General features: G+C 53.9%; 2 protein-coding genes across 2 annotated transcripts; both read right to left on the bottom strand.

Moving 5' to 3' along the window:
* Nucleotides 1–4,112: 4,112 nt before the first annotated feature.
* ASB10 (ankyrin repeat and SOCS box containing 10) lies at nt 4,113–9,211 on the bottom strand. Its single transcript, XM_064399771.1, has 5 exons — nt 8,989–9,211; nt 7,492–7,759; nt 6,534–7,038; nt 4,692–4,805; nt 4,113–4,447 (listed from the first exon to the last, which is right to left on the bottom strand). Exons 1-5 carry the CDS (start codon nt 9,209–9,211, stop codon nt 4,262–4,264), a joined length of 1,296 nt encoding a protein of 431 aa, XP_064255841.1. The 3' UTR covers nt 4,113–4,261.
* A 9,983-nt stretch (nt 9,212–19,194) lies between these two features.
* Nucleotides 19,195–20,590, bottom strand: LOC135286772 (late histone H2B.L4). Its single transcript, XM_064399995.1, has 2 exons — nt 20,368–20,590; nt 19,195–19,681 (listed from the first exon to the last, which is right to left on the bottom strand). Exons 1-2 carry the CDS (start codon nt 20,485–20,487, stop codon nt 19,445–19,447), a joined length of 357 nt encoding a protein of 118 aa, XP_064256065.1. The 5' UTR covers nt 20,488–20,590; the 3' UTR covers nt 19,195–19,444.
* Nucleotides 20,591–22,500: the final 1,910 nt, after the last annotated feature.

Genomic DNA, 22,500 nt, shown 5'->3' with positions numbered 1-22,500 from the left:
ACAGGGTTATCTCCAGTTCCATTCTCTTCACATATCAATGCTATATGCTATTAGCAATCAGGGAGAAATAAAAAACAATTGCTGATAAAATTATTGGAATGGATGAAAATGAATTGTTGGTAAAAGTAACAGGTGCACTTGCTCAAGAGAACCTGATCTGGGTTGGTGGAAACACCAGGCTGAGGAGCAGCCTGGTTGGTTGCACTGCAGTGTAAGGTGCAATTTGTGAGTAAGAATGGGGCTTCAGTTCAGGGACAGAATCATGGGTGTAATGAGTCTGAACAAGTCCTCTTTGGAGGCTGCAACATCTGCCACGGAGCACAGACCACGCTGGCTGGAGGGCAGCACTGCCCAGGACTCCACCTGGGCTGTGCAAATGGGGAAATCACACCAAATACGGGCAAATCACACCAAATACGGGCAAATCACACAGAATTTGGAGCCAGGGCTCCTGAGCATTTCTGTGCACAGCAGAACAGCCCCCACACAATCACAGCACTGCACTGCTGCCCTCCCTCCATCCCAAGGGATGCACTGCAACAGGAGAAGCCCAGGGAAACCCTGTGTGTGGAGTCAGGGCTGGGTGACAGCTCCCACACAGGAACAGCACAGCTGAACACAATTCCAGCCCAAATAAGGGGAGAAATAGCACAGATCTGTGCAGTTTTAAATTATATGATGAAGAGAAACAGAACATCGTTGCCTATATGTTCTTACATGGCATCAAATGAAACATAACAGGGACAGCAGAAAGATAGAGCAAGGTGATCAATGCACTGTGCAATTCTTCTCTCCTTCCCACAAGGGAATCAGAATGCTCAAATATTCACAGGCCCAAAAAGTGGCTGGTCAAATTTATGGCAGAAAAAAAAATATCTCCACAACAAAAAATACAAAGATGCCTTTTTGACTCAAAACTACCTAAGAAGCAGGTTACAGCTCAGGGTGGGTACAGACATGCTGGGAAAGAGCTTTTCTCTGCCTGCTTTGCCTGTAAGTACCTTACTGTTAACCCCCATTATGGCCTCTCCTGCTCTTTACTGAGGAACAGGAAAAACCGAGTGAGAGTCAAGCAGGTGCTTGAGGCTGGGAAGCCTGCAGAGAGTGCTGGTTGTCTGTCAGAAGGAACACCAGGGATGGGCAGGGCTTTGGCTGCACAGGGAGGGTCAGAGCAGGATCCAGTGGCTGCAGCTGGGATGGAAACTTCTGTCTGGAGCTGGGACGACTCTTTCCCCGAGCACATCACTTGAATGGCTGCACTGAAAATGCAACAGTGGACTCACATCTCTCCAGCCACTCCTAAGGCTGCACCTTGCCACGACTGTTCTGCCGACAAACCCATGTGGATGCTGAAGGAGGAGCACCAGCCTGTGCCCAAGAGACATTCCCAGCACACCCAGGACACAGAAGTGACTGGCAGCTGCCTGTGCCTGCAGCAGCCGATAAAAACACACCAGAACCACGTGTCCCTGTGCTAACAACCCCCTAGGTTCAGTGTTCTCAGCAGAGACCCCAGCCCTCCCACTCAGGATGGTTAAATTTCCCTGGCAAAATTGTCCCTGCAAGTACATCCAATGCTGCATCAGGAATTTCCCCTTCAGAAACCTGAGAAAATAGCAAAGCTTGTTAAGTTGCCAGAATGTGCTCTGGAACATTACATCTTTTAAAATCTGTTATTGTAAATGTTTTTGAAAATCAATTGCTAATCAATTAGCATAACTGAGTTGAAGTCAGAGCATTTGCACTCAGGCTGCATCTTAGCTTGAACCCTTCTGATTGTTTCTATTTGCAAAGGGCTGGAGTTCCCAGGAACCTTTCTAGTGGATTGGTTTGATTTGGTTTAGTTTTTTCCCCAGCAGTTGCGTTTGTCATGCTGTAAAAGGTTCTCCCTTTTTCCTCCCAGCCTCACATTCCTTGAAGTCTGTTATCCAGTGGTATCCTTATGCACAAGGAACTCGTGCCCCTTTCAGTTTTGGTAGGAGCACAGACAAAACTCAGTTTCTGAAGACTGTGGCCAGGGAGGGCCTGTTCCTCTCAGCAGCCACCTGACCTCAGCCCTCCCAGGCACACAGGATGCTCTGTCTGCAAACCTGGTGGCTCTGAGGGGAGCCCTGGAAATGTACCTGCAGCCCACCATGGGTCCTTTGCTGCAGCAGGTGCCTGTTGGGCTACCTTTGTCCAGGAAGGACAAGGATGTGCCAGAGCTCCATCTGCTCCTGCCTTTGCAGAAACCAGACCCTGTGTGTTCACCTCTTCCCACTGGAAGAGCTGGAGCTGCCTCCATCAGCCAGTGCAAGAGCAGCCTCAGAACTGGCAAAAGCAGCCAGCGAGACCCAGAGAGAGCTGTAAGCCTAACAGGCACAAGTAAAACTACAAAATAAAGCAAATGATGAAATTCAACTCCTCCCTGTTCTAAGGAGATGTTGTTATGGCTGAGCATGCATTACTGAGCACAAGTTAATGCAGGCATAGGCACAGTGTTGGAGGGAAGGATGGTACACCTGTCCAGCTGTGCTGCTCTGCAGGCTGCCTTCAGACCAGGACATCAGGTCAGGCCAAGGCAATCCCAGATTGTGCTGCCACCAAAAAGGACAGACCTTCCTGTTTCTGTTCCTCCTTTGCTCACAGACATCACCTGGCTAAAAATGAACTCTCTAAAGTGGTAATTAGACTTTGGGAACAAGATCACTGGCCCTTGTCACATGCACAGATGACCTGAGCAGACAAGCTGGTTCAGCCAGCAGGAAGGAAGCAACTTCAGACTCCGTTCCTACACTGGTGCAAGTGAAATGCACGCTGGTCCCTGGGGAGAGGGCAGGCCATCGTCCGTGTATTTTAAAACCTTTGGCTCTCCTGTACACTTCATCCCAGTCTTGCAGATCATTGTGGTCACCCCAAGCCAACACCTCACCTCTCTGCCCCTGAGATGTACCATCTCTATGCAATAGCACCTACATAAAGGCAGGCACAAGTGCTTTCCAGGCACCTTGTGTGCACCTGTAGCACATGAACACAGCCCTGCTGTACCCTGCTAGCATCCCTGCTGTGGCACATCAGCAGTGCACGATCAGGAGCAGCACATCCACCTCTCAGCGTAGCTTTGGGCTCCCATCCTCAGAGCAGCAGGGCTGAGGGCTCAGAGCTACAGCCCGTGTGCCCGGAGAGGCAGGAACAGAGAGCACCACTGGGTCTGCCACACGGCCTTTTCTTCAGAGCTGCATGTTGCAGGGTCCCACTGTCGCCGTGGCCGTGGAGAGAGGCCAGGCAGAGCAAATACAGCAAGAGGAGGCAGCGAGTGCTGCCCTGGGTACCTGTGCCAGCCACAGCTGTGGTGCTCAGGGCTCTCCTTGAGCCAGAGGCAGTAATGGAGCTTGCTTACAGCAGATCTTTGAAGGATGATAATGCTTCCTTTTCATCATAAGTGTGTCTTATGTCACAGGATAAAACATTTCCCTTCACCTTGCCAAGGCTGTGGTGCAGCCCAGGCCGCAGTGGGACCCTGCAGGGCTCTGGTGCTGGCTGCTCTGTGCCCAGGGGAGCAGCAGCCCCAGGACACTTTCCTTCTCACCAGCAGCGAGGTCCTCCGTGCTGCACAAGCACAGCCAGCCTGCCCCAGGCTCCTGAGCCAGGTAACCCAGACATTGTACCTTCATGGAATGGTTTGATTGGAACAGCCACCACACATTTCCCAATAAAAAACAGGTGGGTGCACAGGTCTGAGTGCAAATGCCACCACCCATGGCATGTCAGGTGAGCTCTGTCAGGACAGCCTTCAAAGAAATGAAGAAGCCATGCTCAGATGAGTATAAAGAACAGGATTTATTCCAAACACCTTTGGGTACAGACCAAGCAACTTGACCAAAGACAGGACCACAGCAATCATGGAGGGCACCAGAGTTGCCTAGTACAGGCTAGAGTATTTGGATTTGGGATAGGGAAACTGGCACCCTACTACTAAGCCTGTGATCCATGCAGTGTCTTTGCTCCTTGTACCACAAAGTTCCCTAATTCCCATGCCTCCTTTTGTTAGTCTGGGGTCTGTCTGGATTAGTATGGACAAACAGAACACTCCAAAACAGGTGCGTGATGCAGAGCACAAGGCTGCTTGGGACTGGGACACAGCAGCAGGCTTGGCACAGGGGGCTGATGTGGCCAGGCAGGAGTGGGGTGAGGGGAAGGGGGTAGCTGCAAAAGCACAGACTGCATTGGCAGAGGTGGAACACCTGCACAGAGAGGCACAGCAGGACTGGAACTGCCACCCCTAGTAGAGAACGTCCTCGAAGCCGAGCAGCAGGAACTGGTGCAGGGCACTTGGCAGATGCAGCTGGGACAGGACCAGAAGCAGCCGGCCCTCCAGGAGGGTCCTGAGTGTGCAGCGAGCCAGGTGCTGCAAGGAGCGAGGTCTGCGCCCCAGGGAGAAAAGTGACTGGTAGAAACAGGGGTATTTCTAAGAGAGAAGAAAGGACCAGAGGCATGCAAAGTTGAAGATATCACCCTGGGACCAGAGGTAGAACCAACATCCACTTGCCTCACAATGGAGCATCCTCCCTGCCCCCAGCAGCACCATCCCTGTGCCTGCAACGCCCCGGCCAGCCCCAGCTCCACCCAACCCCCTCCAGGCCTGGGTGCCCCAGCAGCCCCTCAGAACCCAGGCACGTGTTCCCCAGCAGCGCTGGCATTTGCTCCCTCACCTGTACCACCTCTGCTGGAACCGCTGCCACCCAGTCCTCGGAGACACGCACGTGGCTGTAGCTGTTCACCAGCACCTCGATGACACGCGGGCAGCTGTGGCAGCACCGCAGCACCTGGCCAGGGAGAGACAGATGCCTTGAGAGGCCACCCGGAACACAGGCTGGACAGTGCTAAAGGAGTAAAGTAGGGCTTGATTAAAAAGGCCTTCAAAGGATACACCTTGGGCAGTACAAGAGCCTGGCTGAGGCTACACCCAAGATGGACTCCAAGTCACCAGTTGTCATATGTTTAAAAGTTTTGGTCCATTTACATATTGGGGTTAATTGTCCAATTACAGCTTCAGGTTATGCATTCCCATCCTTCCAGTTTGCTCTCCTCAATTCATGGTTGTTTACACTCTTTGGGCCTGAAGCTGGAATAGTGTCCTTGGTTCTGGGGCTGGAAAAGGATGGGTTTGTGTGACTGAGCTGTGAAGAAAGCTTGCTAACACTTTATATGAAATTCAGAGTTACATACTAGTGCAGTACAGAATCCAGAAAATATGGAAGCTAAAACTTAAGGCATCAAGAGCAGGTGATCACCATCATTTGGCAAGATCCTGCAAGCCCCGCTGTCACCTCCTAAAGCACTGCTCGATCCAGATGCAGTAAATCTGGTGAACTCCTGTCCTTCCCCCATTCTGACCCAGGAGAGAAAAACCACTGCAGGTATGAAGCACCAGAGCGTCCCTCCTTGCAAAGAGGAGGGCTGAGCCATCACTCAACATGCACAGCTTGGCTGCCTTCAGCACAACCCACAGCTCCTCCTCAGACACAGGGACCATCGTGCATGGCTGGGGAGATGATCTCCATCAGCTTCACTGCTGCAAGGAGCTCATAAACACCAACGCTCTGGCTGACACCAGACTCCTTACCTCCCATTTCAGCAGTCAGAGCACGAGCCATTCCAGGGCAGGGACCGGCATTCATTTTGTGATCAGACAGAGCACAGCACACCATGCCTCCTTTGAGGGCCACACTGGGGTCTCAGGGATGCAGGATTGTGCCTCTTTGGTGCACAGCTGCAGAGACAGCTGTACCTGTGTCCAGAGCAGTGCTGTGGCCATGCCAAGGGTGGCACAGAACCGCAGAGGACTTCACACGTATTTGTACAACACCTCTGGTGTGTCCCACATTGGTGTAGGTGCAGGTGACACACCAGTGCCGTGTACCTAGCAACAGTGCAGCCTTTGGAGAGCACCCCACCCAGGCAAAGCCGCACAGAGGCAGATTTCCCTGGCTCCGGGCTGCCACTCCCCATGGCCCAGGCCAGCAGTAGCTGTCAGAGTCTATTCTGGCTGTACCAGTGATCCTCATTATCTGGCGTTAATAGGAGATTAATTAGTGTTAATTGTTGATTTTCCTGTATTTTCCCAAAGGGGAGAGCAATCTGCTGATCTCCGGGCTGGGTAATTATTGCAGTGCTCAGGAATTAAGACAGGAAATTAACCCTTTGTCTGCAGCTGTCTTGCAGAGACAGCAGGAGCTGGAGGGTGTGCCCCTGAGAAGAAACACCTCCAGAGGAAAAGGACCAACAATTTCCAGAGCAAGTAATGATGAAAACTGGGTGAGTGCTGTCCACACAGCTTAGCAGACAAGCAGGAGAGTACTACAGCAAACCACACTCCAGGAGAAGGCATCAGGGATTCCCGTACCAATAATGCCAGTTGTCCCTTCCCAGGCCCTGGGCAGAGCAGGGCAGGACAGCGAACAGGCTGCCTTGGAAAAGCCCTGCTGTGACAGGAGGGCCCGCGGGGGCCCTGGTGCTGCTCACAGCCTTCCCCTCCCGCACAGCGCCCGCACCTTGAGGAGGGAGCCCGGCCAGATGCGGACGGCTCCGTGGTTGAGCAGCGCTCGCACCACCAGCTCGGGGCGATGCTCCCGCTTGTAGGCAGCCACTTGCAGGATGTTGTGCAGGGCCGTGTTGCCGCCGTAGTTCATGACATTGACGTTGGCGCCGTGGGCCAGCAGCAGCTCTGCGATCTGAGCGTTGGCATTCTTGCAGGCCAGGTGCAGCGGGTGCTGCCGGTCCCGATCCTCGGCGTTGATCCTGGCACCGCTCTGCACCAGCAGCTGGCAGACTCGGTAGTAGCGGTCCATGTCCTGGGGCTGATGCTGCTGAGCACAGGCAGCGTTCAGCGGTGTTTGCCCCTCCTTGTTCCTCACCTCCAATTCAGCCCCGTGGTGCAGAAGCAGCTGGACATGCTCTGCCAGGCCGTGCCGTGCTGCCACATGCAGGGCTGTGTCCATCTCCTCCTCCGTCTGACTGTTCACGCTGGCACCACGCTGCAGCAGCTGCCGGACACACCTGTGTGGGCCGAGGAGACTTGCTGACCATTCCTCATCTCCACCTCCCAGCTCCCACATCTGTACCACCCCTGCTTTTCCCCAGAGTCCAAAAATCCCTGCTCCTCATGCCCTGAAGCAGCGTTTTTAAGCCAGGATGACTGGTGAGCAGAGATGCTGTCACCCTAATTCCAGCTAACTCTGCACAGACCTCTTAAGTGTTGTCACACCTGGTGCCTGCTCACAAGCTCAGTGGATCCGCACAGGAACGCCCTGAACATTACAGCGAGACCACTGGCTCCTCAGCTGCATCTGCTAAGGACACGAGCCTGCAGTCACCTGCTGGACCCAGAGGTGATCCCGGTCCAGGAGCAGGCACAGGGCCAGCCCCATTCCGCACCCACCGACCCCCCTCCAGGGGTGAGGAGGGACCGCTCCTACTCGGGATTGGGCTCGGCCCGGCGGGAGGACTCACTCGATGGAGTCGGAGCTCTTGCAGAGGTGCAGGGGCCGGTGGCCATCCTCGGAGACGGCCTCGGGGTCGGCTCCGGCGGCGAGCAGCAGGCGCGCGCAGGCGGCGCTGGCGGCCGCGCAGGCGGCGTGCAGCGCGGTGCGCCCGCCCGGGGCCGCGTCCACGGCCGCGCCGCGCCGCAGCAGCAGCCGCACGCACTCCGCGTAGCCCCGGCCCGCCGTGATGTGCAGCGGCGTGGTCAGCTCCTGCTCGTAGCTCAGCGACCACAGTCCTGCAGGGGAAGAGGGGTCAGGGAGCCGCGGTGCACAAACACCTGCCCTTTTCCTTGAAGCACCTGAGGTGCAGCCCCCTGACAGACCTGTGTTTCCCCTCAAGGGACATCAAGTCCTTTCCCTGCAAGATCCCTGCATCCGGGCTGGCCCCAAAGGCGGAGATCCTGGAAGGCTCCCAGGCCACAGAGCCGTGCAGACAGGGAGCTCCAGGACCAGCAGCCCGCAGCAGAGGCTGGTCTGGGCAGCGTGCCCCTCACCTGTGGCTCGGGGGCTACAGGGGTTTCTCTTGTCAGGGGCACCTGGGGCATGAGCAGAGCTGATGGCAATGAGGTGGCTGGGCCAAACACCACGTGTGTAGCACCACAAACATGAGGACCAGGCAGTAGAGAGGTGTCAAAGCCCACTGTCACACACAGGGGACTCAAGCCCTGAGCAGGGTGCAAACAACAAGCTACAGCAGAGCTGGACATCTAGAACCTAGGAGAGAGCAAGGGGCTGAAATGTGCCAGCTCTCAAAGATGCTGACCCAGCACAAATCACCACTGAGCCGGTGCTTTCTGCTGGCTAACAGCCTGCAGATGCTACAGGAAAAAGCTCCTTAAACTGTGCCTCTTGCTGCCTATCCAGACTGAGCTGGAGGACATCCCCGACTGCATGGTGTGTTCCACACTACATCCTCCCAGCTCCTTCTTGCAGAGGCAGGATGTCATCTGTGTTTCCCAGGGCCAGGTTCAACCTGCACTGTCTCAAAGACCTGACTCATGTTGTGACAGTCTGGCACAACCCGCAGTGGGAGCCCACAGCGCAGAGCAGGCTGCACGCAGAGCAGCTCCCAAGCACTTAAACAACCCCTGTGGGAGGGACCAGCTTTCCTGGATGCACCCTGTGCTCTCAGGAACAGGAACCCCTTTCCACAAGGAGCACAGGAGAACCTGACCACATCCCCAAGCTCTTGGTGCCGTTCCCACCACTCTGCAAGCCAAGGAGCACCCATAACACAGAACCACAGCAGCAGCTGAGCCCCACAGCACGGGCTGAGCCCCACAGCACACAGCACGGGCTGAGCCCTACAGCACACAGCACGGGCTGAGCCCCACAGCACACAGCACGGGCTGAGCCCCCCAGCACACAGAACGGGCTGAGCCCCACAGCACACAGCACGGGCTGAGCCCCACAGCACACAGCACGGGCTGAGCCCCCCAGCACACAGCACAGCTGCTCCCCGTACTCAGCCCGCGGGGGTTGAAGCGGTAGTTCTTCCACTCTTCCAGGTCACTGGTGTCAAACACAGCACTGGGGCTCAGGTTGTTCTGAGGCTCCCCGAGGATCTTGGCTACAGTGCCCTGGTCCCCAGCCAGCAGGGCCTGCCAGAACACCTGGGCAGGGCCGTGTGCCTGCCGTGTGCGGATGGGCTCCTGGCTCCCGTCTCCTCCGCCCGTGACGCTGCCCATAACGCCCAGCCAGGCTCTCCTCAGAGACCAGGACAGGACCTGCTGGTGCACCCCAGCCAGGCTCTGAGGCACAGCCCCACCAGCAGCCTGTGCTTGGGCCGAGAGCCTGCCTGCCTGCCAGCCCAGGGCGTTCCACAGGGAGGGGGAACACATCTCACCCCTCGCTTTGGCTCCGCCTGGGCACAGCTCAAGTCTCAGCTGTTCTATTCTGGGAAACCTTGTGACCAAATGCTGGGGCCAAGAGGCTGATAAAGGCTCTCCACTCGGGCAGCAGTACCTCAGCAGTGCCCTGCTGTGAAGGGAAAACCTTCAGGAAGGGCAGGGAGCTTGAAGGGTAGAAATGGGGATGAGACATCACTAGAACAACAGAGAGGGAAATGGTTTCATGCCTACTCAGCATGTTGCCCAGACCACAAGAGCATGACCCCAGCAGCTCCACACACCTCTCCATGCCTTTGTTCATCCCTTGGCTCCACACACGTCTCCAGCAATGCACACCCATCTACCGTTGCACCTGAGCCATTGGCACTAGAAAGATTTTTAAACAAGCTACAAGACAGCTATTTTTAATCAAAGCCAAATAAATGGTTGAAACAGGTACAAAGATGGGAAAAATTTGAGGTAATTATGCTTTAGGCCCTTCCCACCTCCTCCTTTTTCTTGATATCCAGCCTTGCACAGAGCCCCTGCATAGCTTTAGTGCTCCCTTTAGTGCTCCCTTTAGTGCTCAGACACTCCCCTGATGGGGCTGCTCACTGCAGTGCTGTCACCTGAGCTGGTGTTTTCCTCTGACCCCACTTGGCTCACACAGCCAGCCCTCCCACCTCGGTCACAGAAGAGCATGCCCTGCTCACGTGGCACTAGCACCGTGCACATATTGTTCACACCATGTGATCTGGAGAACATGTCAAACTGCACGGGAGGCTGGTAGAGCCCACTTTAACTCTGTGTCATGGAATTAGTCAGATCATGCAGCTAAACACCAGTTAAGTGACCCCAACAGACCACCAAGCAACAATTACCAGAGGACCAGAGCAGAGTGTAAGACAGGGAACTTTACCCTTCTCAGTAATGAAAATAAATGAGCAAGTTCTCTGCTGACAGTATCCAGTTTTCTCTGTGTGTGCAAACTTCACCTTGTCTAACTGAAATGTAGCCTACAAAAAGGTCAAGAAAGGAAAGCCCCTGGCAGACGTTCTCACCTGATGGGACCCTCTATTTACCCAAGGATGTAAGCAGGTATCCCATGGGAGCCTGAGGTTCCCACTCACACACCAGGGAGGCAGGAAGTGGTGTAAGGTATCAGTGACACCAGACAGTTTACACTTCCTCTGGGCACCTTAAAATACCAGCGAGGTGATCTGGGAAAGACAAGGTCGCTGGAACCTACTGCTAAGGTCACTGAGTTCTAGGAACCTGTCCCTACACAGTCAGTGAGATACAGAGACAAGCCTCAGGTAGCTTGAAGGTTTGTTTTGGTTTTTGTTCTCTATTCTTATCAGACAAATTTAGCAGCACATTTTTGCTTTGTTCTTGATGAATGATCTTGTTTGGTTGGGTTTTTCATGTCTTGAAACTTTGTTGATCATAGAAATTTCTACATGAGGTTGTTTTACATTGTTCCATTTTCTCTGGGCACAAGCCTTTACCAGCAGAGAGACGGGCTGCTCCAGTGTCTCTCAGCCTGGCACAAGACAGGAGTTACCACACCCAATCTGTATTTTACTGACAAATTATCTCACTTACATGGAAGGTAATACCTTTAGTGGTTTCATTCCTAAGTAGACTGTAACAATTCAAAACCTGGTTCATACAAATCTTGCAACTCAGTGAATAATCTTCACCCCTCACAAGTAGCAGCATGTGCATTGGCAAGCCCACACACCCTATTTGTCTCTTGCTGGAGTGGATCCCCACAAAACGCTGTCTGCCTAAGCACCAGGACATTTGGCCTGCTCCTCTGGGAAAGCAACTGCATCAACAGCTCTTCCATTCTTAGATGAGAGGCTTTTGCCACCAGCCTTCTGGTGAGGAAGCTCTTTCCCAGATTTGCCCTAAACCAGGACAAAAACAACTAAAGGCCTTCCCCACTTGGTGCTCTTAAATTCTGGAGTCTGCCTGCACCACATCACTGCTTGACAGCAGAAGAACAAGGACACATCCAGGCTGCCCAGCACACCCCTGCCTCAAACACACCAGCTGCATTCTTACTGAGGAGCTTATGGACAATGCTGATGAGAAGCTAAGTAAAAGGGACCAGAGAGCGTGGAAGCCCCAAGATGTGCCTGGACAAGCTCGAGATGGACAAGTGAGATGTACAGACAGAAGCACCAAGAATGATCAGCTCCTACCTCCTGTCACTGAGGAAAGTTTGCTTCCACCATCTTTCTCATACACTGGATTTCTGCTCCCCTTGTCAAATCTATGTCATGGAACAGAGCAGTGTTCTGATGCCTCTCCACCCACGCACACTCCCCACCTCACATGTATTTCACATCCATCCCAGCAATCTCTAACAGGACAGCCCTGAGGATCTGCTTCTCCAGCAACTCTTCCAGGGCCTCTATTCTCATTATTTCCCCTTAGATCTGCCTCATGCCACCTTCAACAAGCCTGCTACTTCTTCTTGTGCAGCCTTGGAAAGTTCCTTCCTCACACTAAAGCTGTTCTTCTCAAGACCTTCTTCACCACTGGGGATTCCTTTCAATATTTTTCTCAGGTGCCTGAGCCCTCTCCTTGGAGCCCATCCTGGGCATTTTCTATCCCCCCATGTCGCAGTCCCCCATACCCACCACGTTTGCTGCTGGTCCAGCGCAGCACATCGCCCCTGGTCTCAATGATGAGATTGACGGCCGCGCCCTTGGTGAAGTATTTCTGCAACATGTCCAGGTCTCCAGTGAAGAGTGCATTCTGCACCAGCAGATCCCGGCACTCCAGGGGCTCCAGGCGGCTGTGCTGGTGTCCCCAGCCACCTGGGCTCAGGCTGTGCTCACTGTGGTAGGACCTCACACTGCAAGAATCCTTCCAGGGAGCGGGCTGCAGCGAGCGCTGAGGGGCAGCGCGGGGAGGGGAGGTGCAGTCCATCACAGGCAACTAGCCAGAGCAGTCTGAGCCACACAGTAAATGAGCTATTACAGCAAAGACCCTCTCGTTCAAGGGTTTGTCCTTTGCAGGTTGCTCCTGGGTTCCAGCTCCCCTGCATCTGGCTGGACTCAGGCAGGGGCCTGAATCACCCAGTATAAATAGCCTGGCTTGGCAGCTGCTCATCACCACCTCCCCTTCTTCCAAGAGCTTATTTTCAGCTGCTAGGTGCAATCACCAGCACGGACTAGGCACAGGAGAGGGGTGGCAGGCAGCCTGGGAATGCTCTCTTTGTGCTTGTTGGCTCTGCAAAGAGCCCCTGCTCCACACAGTGCCCCCAGTGAGAAAGAGGAGAGCAAGGTGGGGACAACCATGGCAGGGAGGTGGGTGGTGAGGGGGAGCTTGGGAAAGGCCTGGATCAGACTCAGGGTGAGAAGTCATGAAGTACTAAGGACAGAGCTCTTCCCCACAGGCAGCTCACAGGGACCAAAAGACCCTCACAAGCACCACACACTGCTCTGGGAATCAGCCCCTTGCCTGGGCAGAAAGGCTGCAGGATACAGAAGGGCAGAGAGGTGAGCCCTGGGAAAAACAGCTTGTACAACACTGTCACATTGGCCCCAAACTGAAATCAAGTTCTTTGTGGTGTGGCTGGAGGTGCTGGTCAAACAGGGTGTCAGACTTTGCTTGTGTTCCTTTTGAGCAAAGTGTTGTGTGAGAACCTTGAAGCTGAAGAGGGTCCACGAACCAGTCCCAGGATTGGGATCATGCCAAACACTCCCATTGCCACAGCACAGCTGCTCTGTGCCAGTGAGCACTGCAGCATCCCCCTGGTGCTGGGCTGGGAGCACACTGTTCTCCCGAGGGATGCAGTGGCTGTGTCTCCAGCTCCACTCTGGAATCCACACTCGAGCTTCAGCGTCTCCTCCAACCAGGCGAGGGGCTCAGAGCAACAGCCCTGACTTGGGCAGCTTTGGGTACAGGAGGTCTGCATTCCCTGAGAGATGAGGAAAAGGACAAACTAAGAACCCTTAGTTCCCCTCCAACCTGTCTTTACAACTTGTGCTGTTCCTGGAACCAATGCCATCATTTTCACCCAGCTATGGGCTTGGGAAAAGAATCCCAACCTAGCCCCTGGCACTGAGCACTGTTCCTGCACTGAAGGCCATCCAGGAAAGGTCACCCCACTAGTGTTTGGCCACAAGGTAGCACTGAGAAAAACCACAGCCAGGAGAGCCTGGCTAGGGGGCCTGAAACATGATCAGGAGGGAGAGGATGAGGACTGAACACTGCCTTGACCTCCCACACAGGATTTCCATCCTGCATGGCTTGAGGGGGCACAGAGAGTGCCCACACAGCAGTCAGAGAGAAACAGAAGGAGCAGCAAGGCCACTCTGCCAGCCAGCCACTAACCAGCACCCACAGCACCACTGCTGAGGCTGCTGCTGCTCCATCAGCTCCCTCACACCCAGTCCCTCCAGCTCGTGCCTCTGCCATGGACATTCAGGAGCACAGGCTTGTCCTCAGCTTCAGAGCCAGCCTAGGACAGCTGACACAGCTCCTCCAGCAGTGCCCAGAGCACCCCAGCTGAAAGCCCTGGGGCTTCAGGGTCAGGAAGCTGCAGTGACACAAGTCCAAGGGTCAGAAAGTGACCACAGGTGAAGGCCAGGACACCTGAACAACAGTTCCTCACCAGGCGTGGCTCACATTCCCATGGACAGCAGCCAGGTGCCACGACCTGGCTGTGCCTTATCCCTCACCCCACAGGACACCATGGTGTCTTGTCACAGAAGTGTCCCATAGGGCCAAGCACTGCAGCCATGGTGGGGGAGACGCACTCAGAGCTCAGAAGGAGGTTGTGGGGAGGGAGCAGCATGCGTGGAAACGAGCCTGTAACGAGTTTGTAATATGCATGTGTGGCACGGCCTGCGCAGCGTCATCACAATGGCACAGGCACTTTCCCGCCTCATTGCCTCCCAAATGGATTTTAAATATCATTCCGAGGACACAATTATTTAAAACGCTGAACTAAACACTCACTAATGGGAAAACGGCGTGTGGCCTGCAGCAGCCATTCCTCATGGGGCCACTCTGCCCATGTCATCCTCTTCCCCAGCCCCACACCCTGCATGGGGCCACAGGGAAGCATCCTCCTCCTCTTCCTCAGAGGCCAAACAGGGCACCACTGGTACCTGTCTTGACCCCAGGCCAGCACACATTGCTTATATGCCTTTTGTCCCCATCCCAGTGACCTCCAGCCCCAGAGCAGCTTCCAGGCACCAGGGACACTGCGAGTCAGCCCCAGGGCTCCACGTCAGGGAGCACCTCACCAGAGAGCAGGTCTTCCTGTCTCTCCCCAGTTTGGCATCAGGTAACGCAGGGCTACAAGGGAGGGGACAAGGATGAGGACAAGGATGCCTCCTGACTCCCTTTACATGGCCCTGTAAGTTATGGTTACAACATAAGACTTACTTTTTCACTTAGTCTGAATACCTCCCACACCCTGAGGCACAATCCTGAGCAGAGGAGATGAAGAAGGCAGCATTATTGTAGGAATCCAGAGCACACAGAGCATGAAAAGAGAGAAAAAACCCAAGGAAACAAACTCCTTGTAGCAGCACTTGCTGGGGAGAACAGGGGTAGAGACAGCTCCAAGGATGCCGCGGACGCTCAGTCCCATTACAGCCCTGGCAGCATCAGGGGTGACAGAGCTTCAGGCAGCAGTGCACTGGTGACGGGGAGTGCCTGCCTGACCTTTGAGCATCCCCCTCTCCTTTCCTCCACGCAGGGATTCCAAGGCCACCACGAGCTGCCAGCACTCAGACTGAGCAGAGAAGTGACACAGAGCAGCCCCATCCCCACACACGAGCAGCTGAGCTCAGAGAGGATGAGAGTCCGTGCTGGAACCCCGGCTGCACATCAGAGGTTCATATTTTAACAGCTTTGGCATCACCAGGGCTATCCATCACAGCTCATTTTCCTCTCTGTGCGGAGCTGCTCCTCTGCTGTTTGGAGCAGTGTCTAATGAGACACCGGAGCACCACCTGGCAGCACGGCTGCCAAGGGACACACATGGGCACAAGAATACACACAGGTCTGCACACTGCTGCCAGCCTCCACTGCCCAAAGAGCTCCCTCCCCTCAAACCTGCTCCACTCCTAACAGACCTCAGGGATGCTCTGCCTCCTGGTCCTTCTCCATGTGAGAGAAAGCACATGCTCCTAAGCCATTGCTCTCTCAGAGAACAGAAAACAGCACAACACTGGTGATGTTTTCATGAAGACTTATCCAACACTATAATGCTCTTTTTGAGAGGCTGAAGAAATGACAAAGAAAAAATAAATTGTTTCTATCCCACAGACATGCATAGCTTAGTCAGAACGTAGACGTGGGGCCAGGGACATGCAACAAGACAGTGATGCAGTGTTGCAGCACTAAAAACTTGCTGTGAGACTGTGAAGACATAAGCAGACCTGGACAAAGACTCTCATGGAGCAAGGCAGGCCCAGGACACTTTGGAAGAGAGCCTGCACAGGCTCCAAGTTTTGTTTTTAGTGTGACCTGAGTACTTCTGACTTGTTCTCAGTGAGCAGTGCTCTGCCACTGGGCAGCAGAGCCTAAAAGCAGCTTTGCCCACATCTCACAGGAGCCACAAGCCCGGTCTGAAAGCAGCTGAGCTGAGGCATGGCTCTCAGCAAAGCTCATCAGCTGAACGCGGGGTGAGCCCTCAGGAAAAGCCAGCCCTGTGTGACATCCTGTGCAGCATCCCGGGACACTCTGTGGGGACACGAGCAGCACATTTCCGCACGGCAAGGGATGAGCCCCTGACACGGGAAACGGGAAAGGGACAGTGTGGGCAGGGTCAGCGCAGAACTGCCTCCTTCCAAGAGCAGCCTCCTCCTCCTGCCCCTCTGCACCACCTGTCACACCTCTGAGGACGTGCAGGGATCTAGCGAGAGCAGAGAGCCCAATGTCCAACTCCATTCTTCAGGTCTTTGCTGCGGTGGGGGAAGAGGGGGATGTGACACGAAGCAGGATGCAAAAGCGGAGAGCTGAGGAACCAAGCACCCACACCTTTAAATCCCGACTCCAGGGCTCAGCCGGTGCTCGATGCTCTATCAGACACCGGCAGGAGACAGCCTCTCCCCTCTCACAAAGCAGCGCCCCGTCCGCACGGGCACCGGCCGCGGAAGGGGCACGGTGCCGGGCAGCCTGCTCCGAGCTGGCAGCGGGCTCTGCGGCAGAGCAGAGCAGGAGCCGAGATCCGGCAGTCAGACAGACCCATCTCCAGGGCAGGAGGAGAACTGCAGCTCCGCGCTGCTCCTCGGCGCTGCCACCCATCCCTCCGAGAGCGGCTCCGACACCTGCTGAAACGGGAACGAGCTGCAGGGAACGGGTCAAAAGTAAGGAGTGTTTCTCCATTGCCTCCTCAGAGATAAAGGTCTGTAAGTTAAAGTTTTGAACTGCCTCCAACCACCAACAGAAACGGGTTCGTTCTAGAAAATGAGGCACCCCCTTTACGGGTCATTAAAAGGGCTTGTAGGTGACACATCAGGCAAACAAGTGATAAACTTTTGAGACATCAGGCAAACTTCACCAGATACTAAGGAGCTGCTAATGACATTTTAGCAAGCGAAGATGAAGATCTCCACACGCCTGCTGTTGACAGGAGGCGGCTGTGACCTTGCCCCTTTCAACACTCTCTGTAACCAAGTTCCTAACTTGCCACAGGGGCTGCAAAATCTACAAAACGTCGAAGTCTTTGCTGTCCTTAACGGTCCTGGCTGCTCCTAGGAGGCTTCTCACGCCCCACGCTGCTGGCCTGGCTGCCGTGGCTCTGCTCCCTCCCTGGCTTGCTTGCCGGCTCTCAGAGGGAGCTCACCAGGGAAAGACCCATCACACCCAGCACAGATCTCCCCCATTGCACTCCATAAGCCAGCTCTGGACCTGTGGCAGTGGTCACCCCTTTCCTGTGTTTTTCACAATTATTCTTGGCATTTTCCTTATTTTCTTTGCTTTTCTCTCTTAATTAAAAAAAAAAGTTTAATTATCACTTTGTTTTCCAACATCTAACCTCATTTATGTTTTAATCTCACTTGCAGGTATGTTTAGAACCTAGATCCTTTCCACAATCATGGATCAAGGCAAAACCTGCCTCTCCTCACCTTAGGTGGATCAGAACTCCAGCGCAGACACCTGGCAGCAGAACAGACTCAGCCAGGAGATGAGCTGCTCACCTGCTCAGCCTCCCCCTCTGGCTGGACTGCCCCCAACCCATGCATGCAGCTGAGCATCCCCACAGCTCTCTCTCTGCCCCCAGTGCCAGCCACACAGCCTGTCCCCACGGCACAGCCACCACGAGGGCTAGAGGCAGGAGAAGAGCTGCAGCCCACACCTCTGCTCAAGTCCAGCTCTGGCTTGCTGGCCAGACACAACAAAGAGATCGCTCTTCAGTGCTGTCAAAGGGAAACAGAGCACCCAGCACAGCCCTTGGCTCTCTCCCCAGCCAGCCCCACTCTGGTGCTGCAGGGATGGAGCTGAAGGGGAGATGCTCAGTGCTGCTGCCTCCTGTGCACTCCCTAGGAGCATCACATACACTCAGGCTGGCCCCCATGAGAGATCAGCATCTGTCACAGCTCATGAGACTCAGCAGCACCTCTCAAGCTGGGGAAATCCAGGACTGCCCCGTTTACTGTCACCTTGAAACTTAGCACAGCTCTGGCTCCTCCTGGTACTCCTACCCTGATAAGGTCTGTGAAGATAAGACATTAGAACCAGGCATCAAGCCCCAACCTGAAGCTGACAAAAGGCACTGCAACAGGTTGTCCAGAGAAGTTGGATGCCCAAACATCCAAAGCCAGGCTGGACAGGGCTTGCAGCAACCTGGTCTAGTAGAAGGTGTCCCTGTGGCAGGGAGGTGGACATGGATGGGCCTTAAGGTCCCTTTCAACTGAAACTGTTCCATGATCTCCTCCCAGGACATGGACCACGTGTTTTCTTCACTCCACCACCGACCCTGAGGCAGCATCTCTCTGCAGGAACCCAGGACAGCCCCCCACACCCCAGGAAGGTGCTGTGCTTACAGGGCAGCCAAGCCACCCACCACAGGGTCATGGCTCTGCACAGCACTCAGCCCTGCGGGTTGCCCAGTGTCCACAGAAAAAGAGGGCCCGTGCTCCCTTCAGGGCCCTGGATCCCTCCTGTAGGAAGCACTTGGGGATGGATACAAGGAAAGGCAGTGAGGGCCCGTCATTAATATGATGGTCCAAGGCAGAACACCAGCCCAGTCCTAGCCCTGTTTAGAGCCCTGCAAGATAAAGTTCTCTTTAAAGACACTGGAAGAAACAATGACCATGTGTCTAGAAAGAAAACAGTTTGTTTTTCCCATCAGTGAAGCTCATTTTTCTTCAGTTCTGCCTATCCCAGAAAAGGAGAAAGTTTTCACCAGAAGGAAACCCCCCCCCCCCCCCCAAAAAAAAAAATAAATAAACCACCCAAAAAAAAAGCCCCAGCAAAACCTAAATTAAACAACAGCAATAACAAAAACAATACACAAGAACAGCTAACAAGGAAAAACTCTCATTCTCACAGCCCACCAGAAAAAAAATCCTAACCAAACAAAGAACAACAGCTTTGAAAATAGTTTATAAACATTATAAGAACCCATTACCCAGTGCTAATTTCATCCTATTGACCCAGGGAGATTTAGCATCTACTCTGACCAGTATAAAATGCTAACTTGGGCAGAAAGACCCACCACAGTTAGGAAGCAGTTGAAGAACAGCAGGAAAGTCAAAGGCAGCAGAAGTTTTTAGCAGTCAGGAATCTGAAAGCCATAGCAAGGAGTTGGGAGAACTGCAGAGAACCCACTATGCTTCCCACAATGACCCCAGCTCTGCCCAGGCATACCCTGGGTTCCCTGCTCCTAGTTGCACATGGTTGTTTCCAAAGAACAGCTGTTCTTCCAGCCCTCCCAGACAATCCCCATGGCCACAGTTTAAACTGCCTCACAATTTGTGATGCAAAGATCAAACACACGATCTGTATATCTATGCATTTTTTATTTGCAGGCAGACAACATGAGGCTTTGCTTTTTCAGCTGAGTGAGACCAAGCACTCGTCCTGCAGGGCTGGTCTCCGGGGCCCAGGTGGTCACTTGCTGCTGGTGTACTTGGTGACAGCCTTGGTGCCCTCGGAGACGGCGTGCCTGGCCAGCTCCCCGGGCAGCAGCAGGCGCACGGCCGCCTGCACCTCGCGGCTGCTCAGCGTGGCGCGGCGCCCGTACTGCGCCAGGCGCGAGGCCTCCGCCGCCAGCCGCTCCAGCATGTCGTTCACAAAGGAGTTCATGATGCTCATGGCCTTGGAGGAGATGGCGAGGTCGGGGTGCACCTGCCGGGGGGGAACCGACGCGGCTCGAACTCACACACCCAGCACCCTGAGAGGGGGGGAGCTCCGGTGCCCAGCCCAGACAGGGCACCCCAACTCCAAAAGCACCCGGAGCTGCCACCCTGAGGGTTTCAAATCACGGGCCACTTTAAACTCAGGATAGGCTCCCATAATGCTGTAGGAGTTTTGGGATTGCACTGGCAGAAGCCTCCTCACAATCCCCATGAAAAACATGGCTGTGAGGGATGGAAATACTCCCATCTCCAAGTCCTATTTATGGGCTCATGTTGACAACAGTGGCCTAGAAAACTCATGGCCACTTCCAAAAATGCTCTCATTTCCCCATCAAAAATCACCAGACATCTACTCACAAGGCCAGAAGCAGCTATTTCTACTGTACTGACTTGCATGAAATTACTTCTTCAGGCAGAGCTAAGCGCCAGAGTTCATTCCCTCTGGGAAACACTTTCTGCTCTGGAACCATCTCTACCACCCCTAGAATCCACCCCCTCAACTTCTAAGCTCCAGCTGGGGCTCTACTCTACCTGCACTTACACTGTTTTTTCTTTCCCCATCTCTCCAGAAACCCAGATTTTTTTTCCTCCTTGCTCTTTATGATACCAACATACAACAAGTAGAGTTACTTTACATACAAAGCAATTTCTTGCAGAAAAGAAACATTTACTCACCTGCTTCAGTACTTTGTAAATATAGACTGAAAAGGCTTCCTTTCTCTTCAGCTTCCTCTTAGATCTTTTTTCCCCAGAAGCAGCAGCATGACCAAGTTTCCTCAAAGGTTCTGGGCTCATCTTAACCCCCAACAGAACAGCCAGCAGGTGCTGTGGGGCTGGTTATATAGCACAGGCAGCAGGGCCCAACCTGCCTCAGTTGCAGCCCCCAAGAAGCAGGAAAAGTGCACACCTGTGGCTGATGAATCACTTTGCACTAAATGAAAAGCACCTGGCCTGAGAGGAGCTTGGAAGTGACAGATTCAGCTAAACTTTCAGACCTGAGAAATTTGAGTGTAACCGGGGCAAAGAGGGGTAAGAGCAGAAACATCTGATTTACAGGGAACAGAATTACCAGAGAAGAGCCAGTCCCAGGTCCAAAAGAAGTTTGGTGAAAGGAGGGATCTGGCTTTGGTGCAAGGCTGTGAATTGGAGTACTCAAGGTACTCCAGAATCAAATGGAATCACATCTGCTTTATGGAACAGGTAATGCCATCAGGGGAAGCCCAGTAACTGCAGGGAACATTGGTCCAGGGATGAAATGATGGCACTGTAAACATCCTACCAGCCAAATTTCCCCTGCCACCTAGCCTGCTCTTGGGATGCCACCTACTGCCACAACAGGGCCTGGAATGTCAGGAGGGAGGCAGTGGAGGGCTGACACCCCAAGTGTGGATTTGACTTGTCTTGGAAACCAATTATTACACTAATGACGGTAAATGTGACACAGGATTTAGGCTTAGCCAGGAAAAACATGCAGCAGCACAGCACAGACATGAACAAAACAGAGTTTTCTGTACTTTGGAGAGAAAAGAAAGCCTTTCAGCAGACACCACTACAGATATTTCATAAAAGGGTGATGCCAGTATGCTTGTATGGTGGGGGAACACACCTTGTTTGGTGGGGGTCTCGGTGCTGACATGTGGAATCTCCTGCTCAGGTGCACACCATTCTGGCACATCCTGAGCAAATCACATCTCCCAAAGAATGAGCTTGGGAGGCCTGCTCATCATCAGTCAGGGATTTTGCTACTGCTTGTGTTTCACTGAATTGCTTTATTCTCAGCCTGTCCTCATGGGGAGGCACCTGACCACCCTCCCCCAGTGCAAATAACAGTCACAGTGACAAGGGGGGCAGTGCCACAGCGAGGTTCTTGCTCCCAGAAACTGAAACATTAGTGATCAGGCAGTACAGGCTGCAATGGTCGTGTCAGTGTGTTTGTGAAGGAGAATGGGCTTGTGAGGATATGTGGCAGTGGGATCCTCCTGAAACAGGAGTGACTGATGCTGGCAGTGAGGAGCAGGGGACATCACCACTCGTGCTTTGTAAGGGGCCCTGTGCTGTCAGGAGCAGTACAGGGCTCCCCCTTGGAGGGACATTCCACCCTCCTCGTAACAGGAGCTGTGTTTCCTTGGTCTCAGGTCACAGCACGCAGGGAGGGACTTTGTGCTGAAGGAGCTGGGGGCTGCTGTATCCCTCCCCAGCTACCCCCCTGTTTGTGACACACAGCATTACACTGTGATAAACACACAGCTGTCTTTTCTGAGAAAACCCATCTAGCTGGAGGGGAGCCCTTTGGTGGAGGAGCAGCAACTGGTCACTCAGCATCAGGCACAGGCAGTCTTTACACACCAAGGGTGAAGGCTCATCCACGGAGCAGCAGAGTCAGCTTTGGACCCTCAGGTTTGGAGAATTACCATCTGCTTCCCTGCACTGCATGTGCTAGAGGCTGTACACGCTGCTGTGCTGGGCCTGCCTCATCCTGCTGCTGGTTTTGTGGGGTATGGATCGACTTGCAGCACACACACTAGGGAATCCCACAAGCCTGCACCTGCCACATCTGGCTGTGTTAGAGCCAACCTTTCTTTTGGATAACAGACAAGTCTGACTGTGCAGGCGCTGGGTCACTTTTACTGAAATTACCATCCTAGCACCTGAGGAGCAATTCTTGCAATTTATCGATAGTTTTGCTTTTCTGCAAAACCAGAAAATTCTCAGCTGAAACAGCTTGAAGTGGCACTGCCTCATCTTGTTGCTGTCTCTGAGATCAGTGCTCCAGGACATCTGTCTGCCACAGCTGCTTCAGCACAGCCC

This window comes from Passer domesticus, chromosome 1 (genome assembly GCF_036417665.1).
Source record: "Passer domesticus isolate bPasDom1 chromosome 1, bPasDom1.hap1, whole genome shotgun sequence".
NCBI classification, from domain to species: domain Eukaryota; kingdom Metazoa; phylum Chordata; class Aves; order Passeriformes; family Passeridae; genus Passer; species Passer domesticus.
Note: the sequence above shows the minus strand (reverse complement) of the source record. Positions and strands in the feature narration are given on the sequence as shown.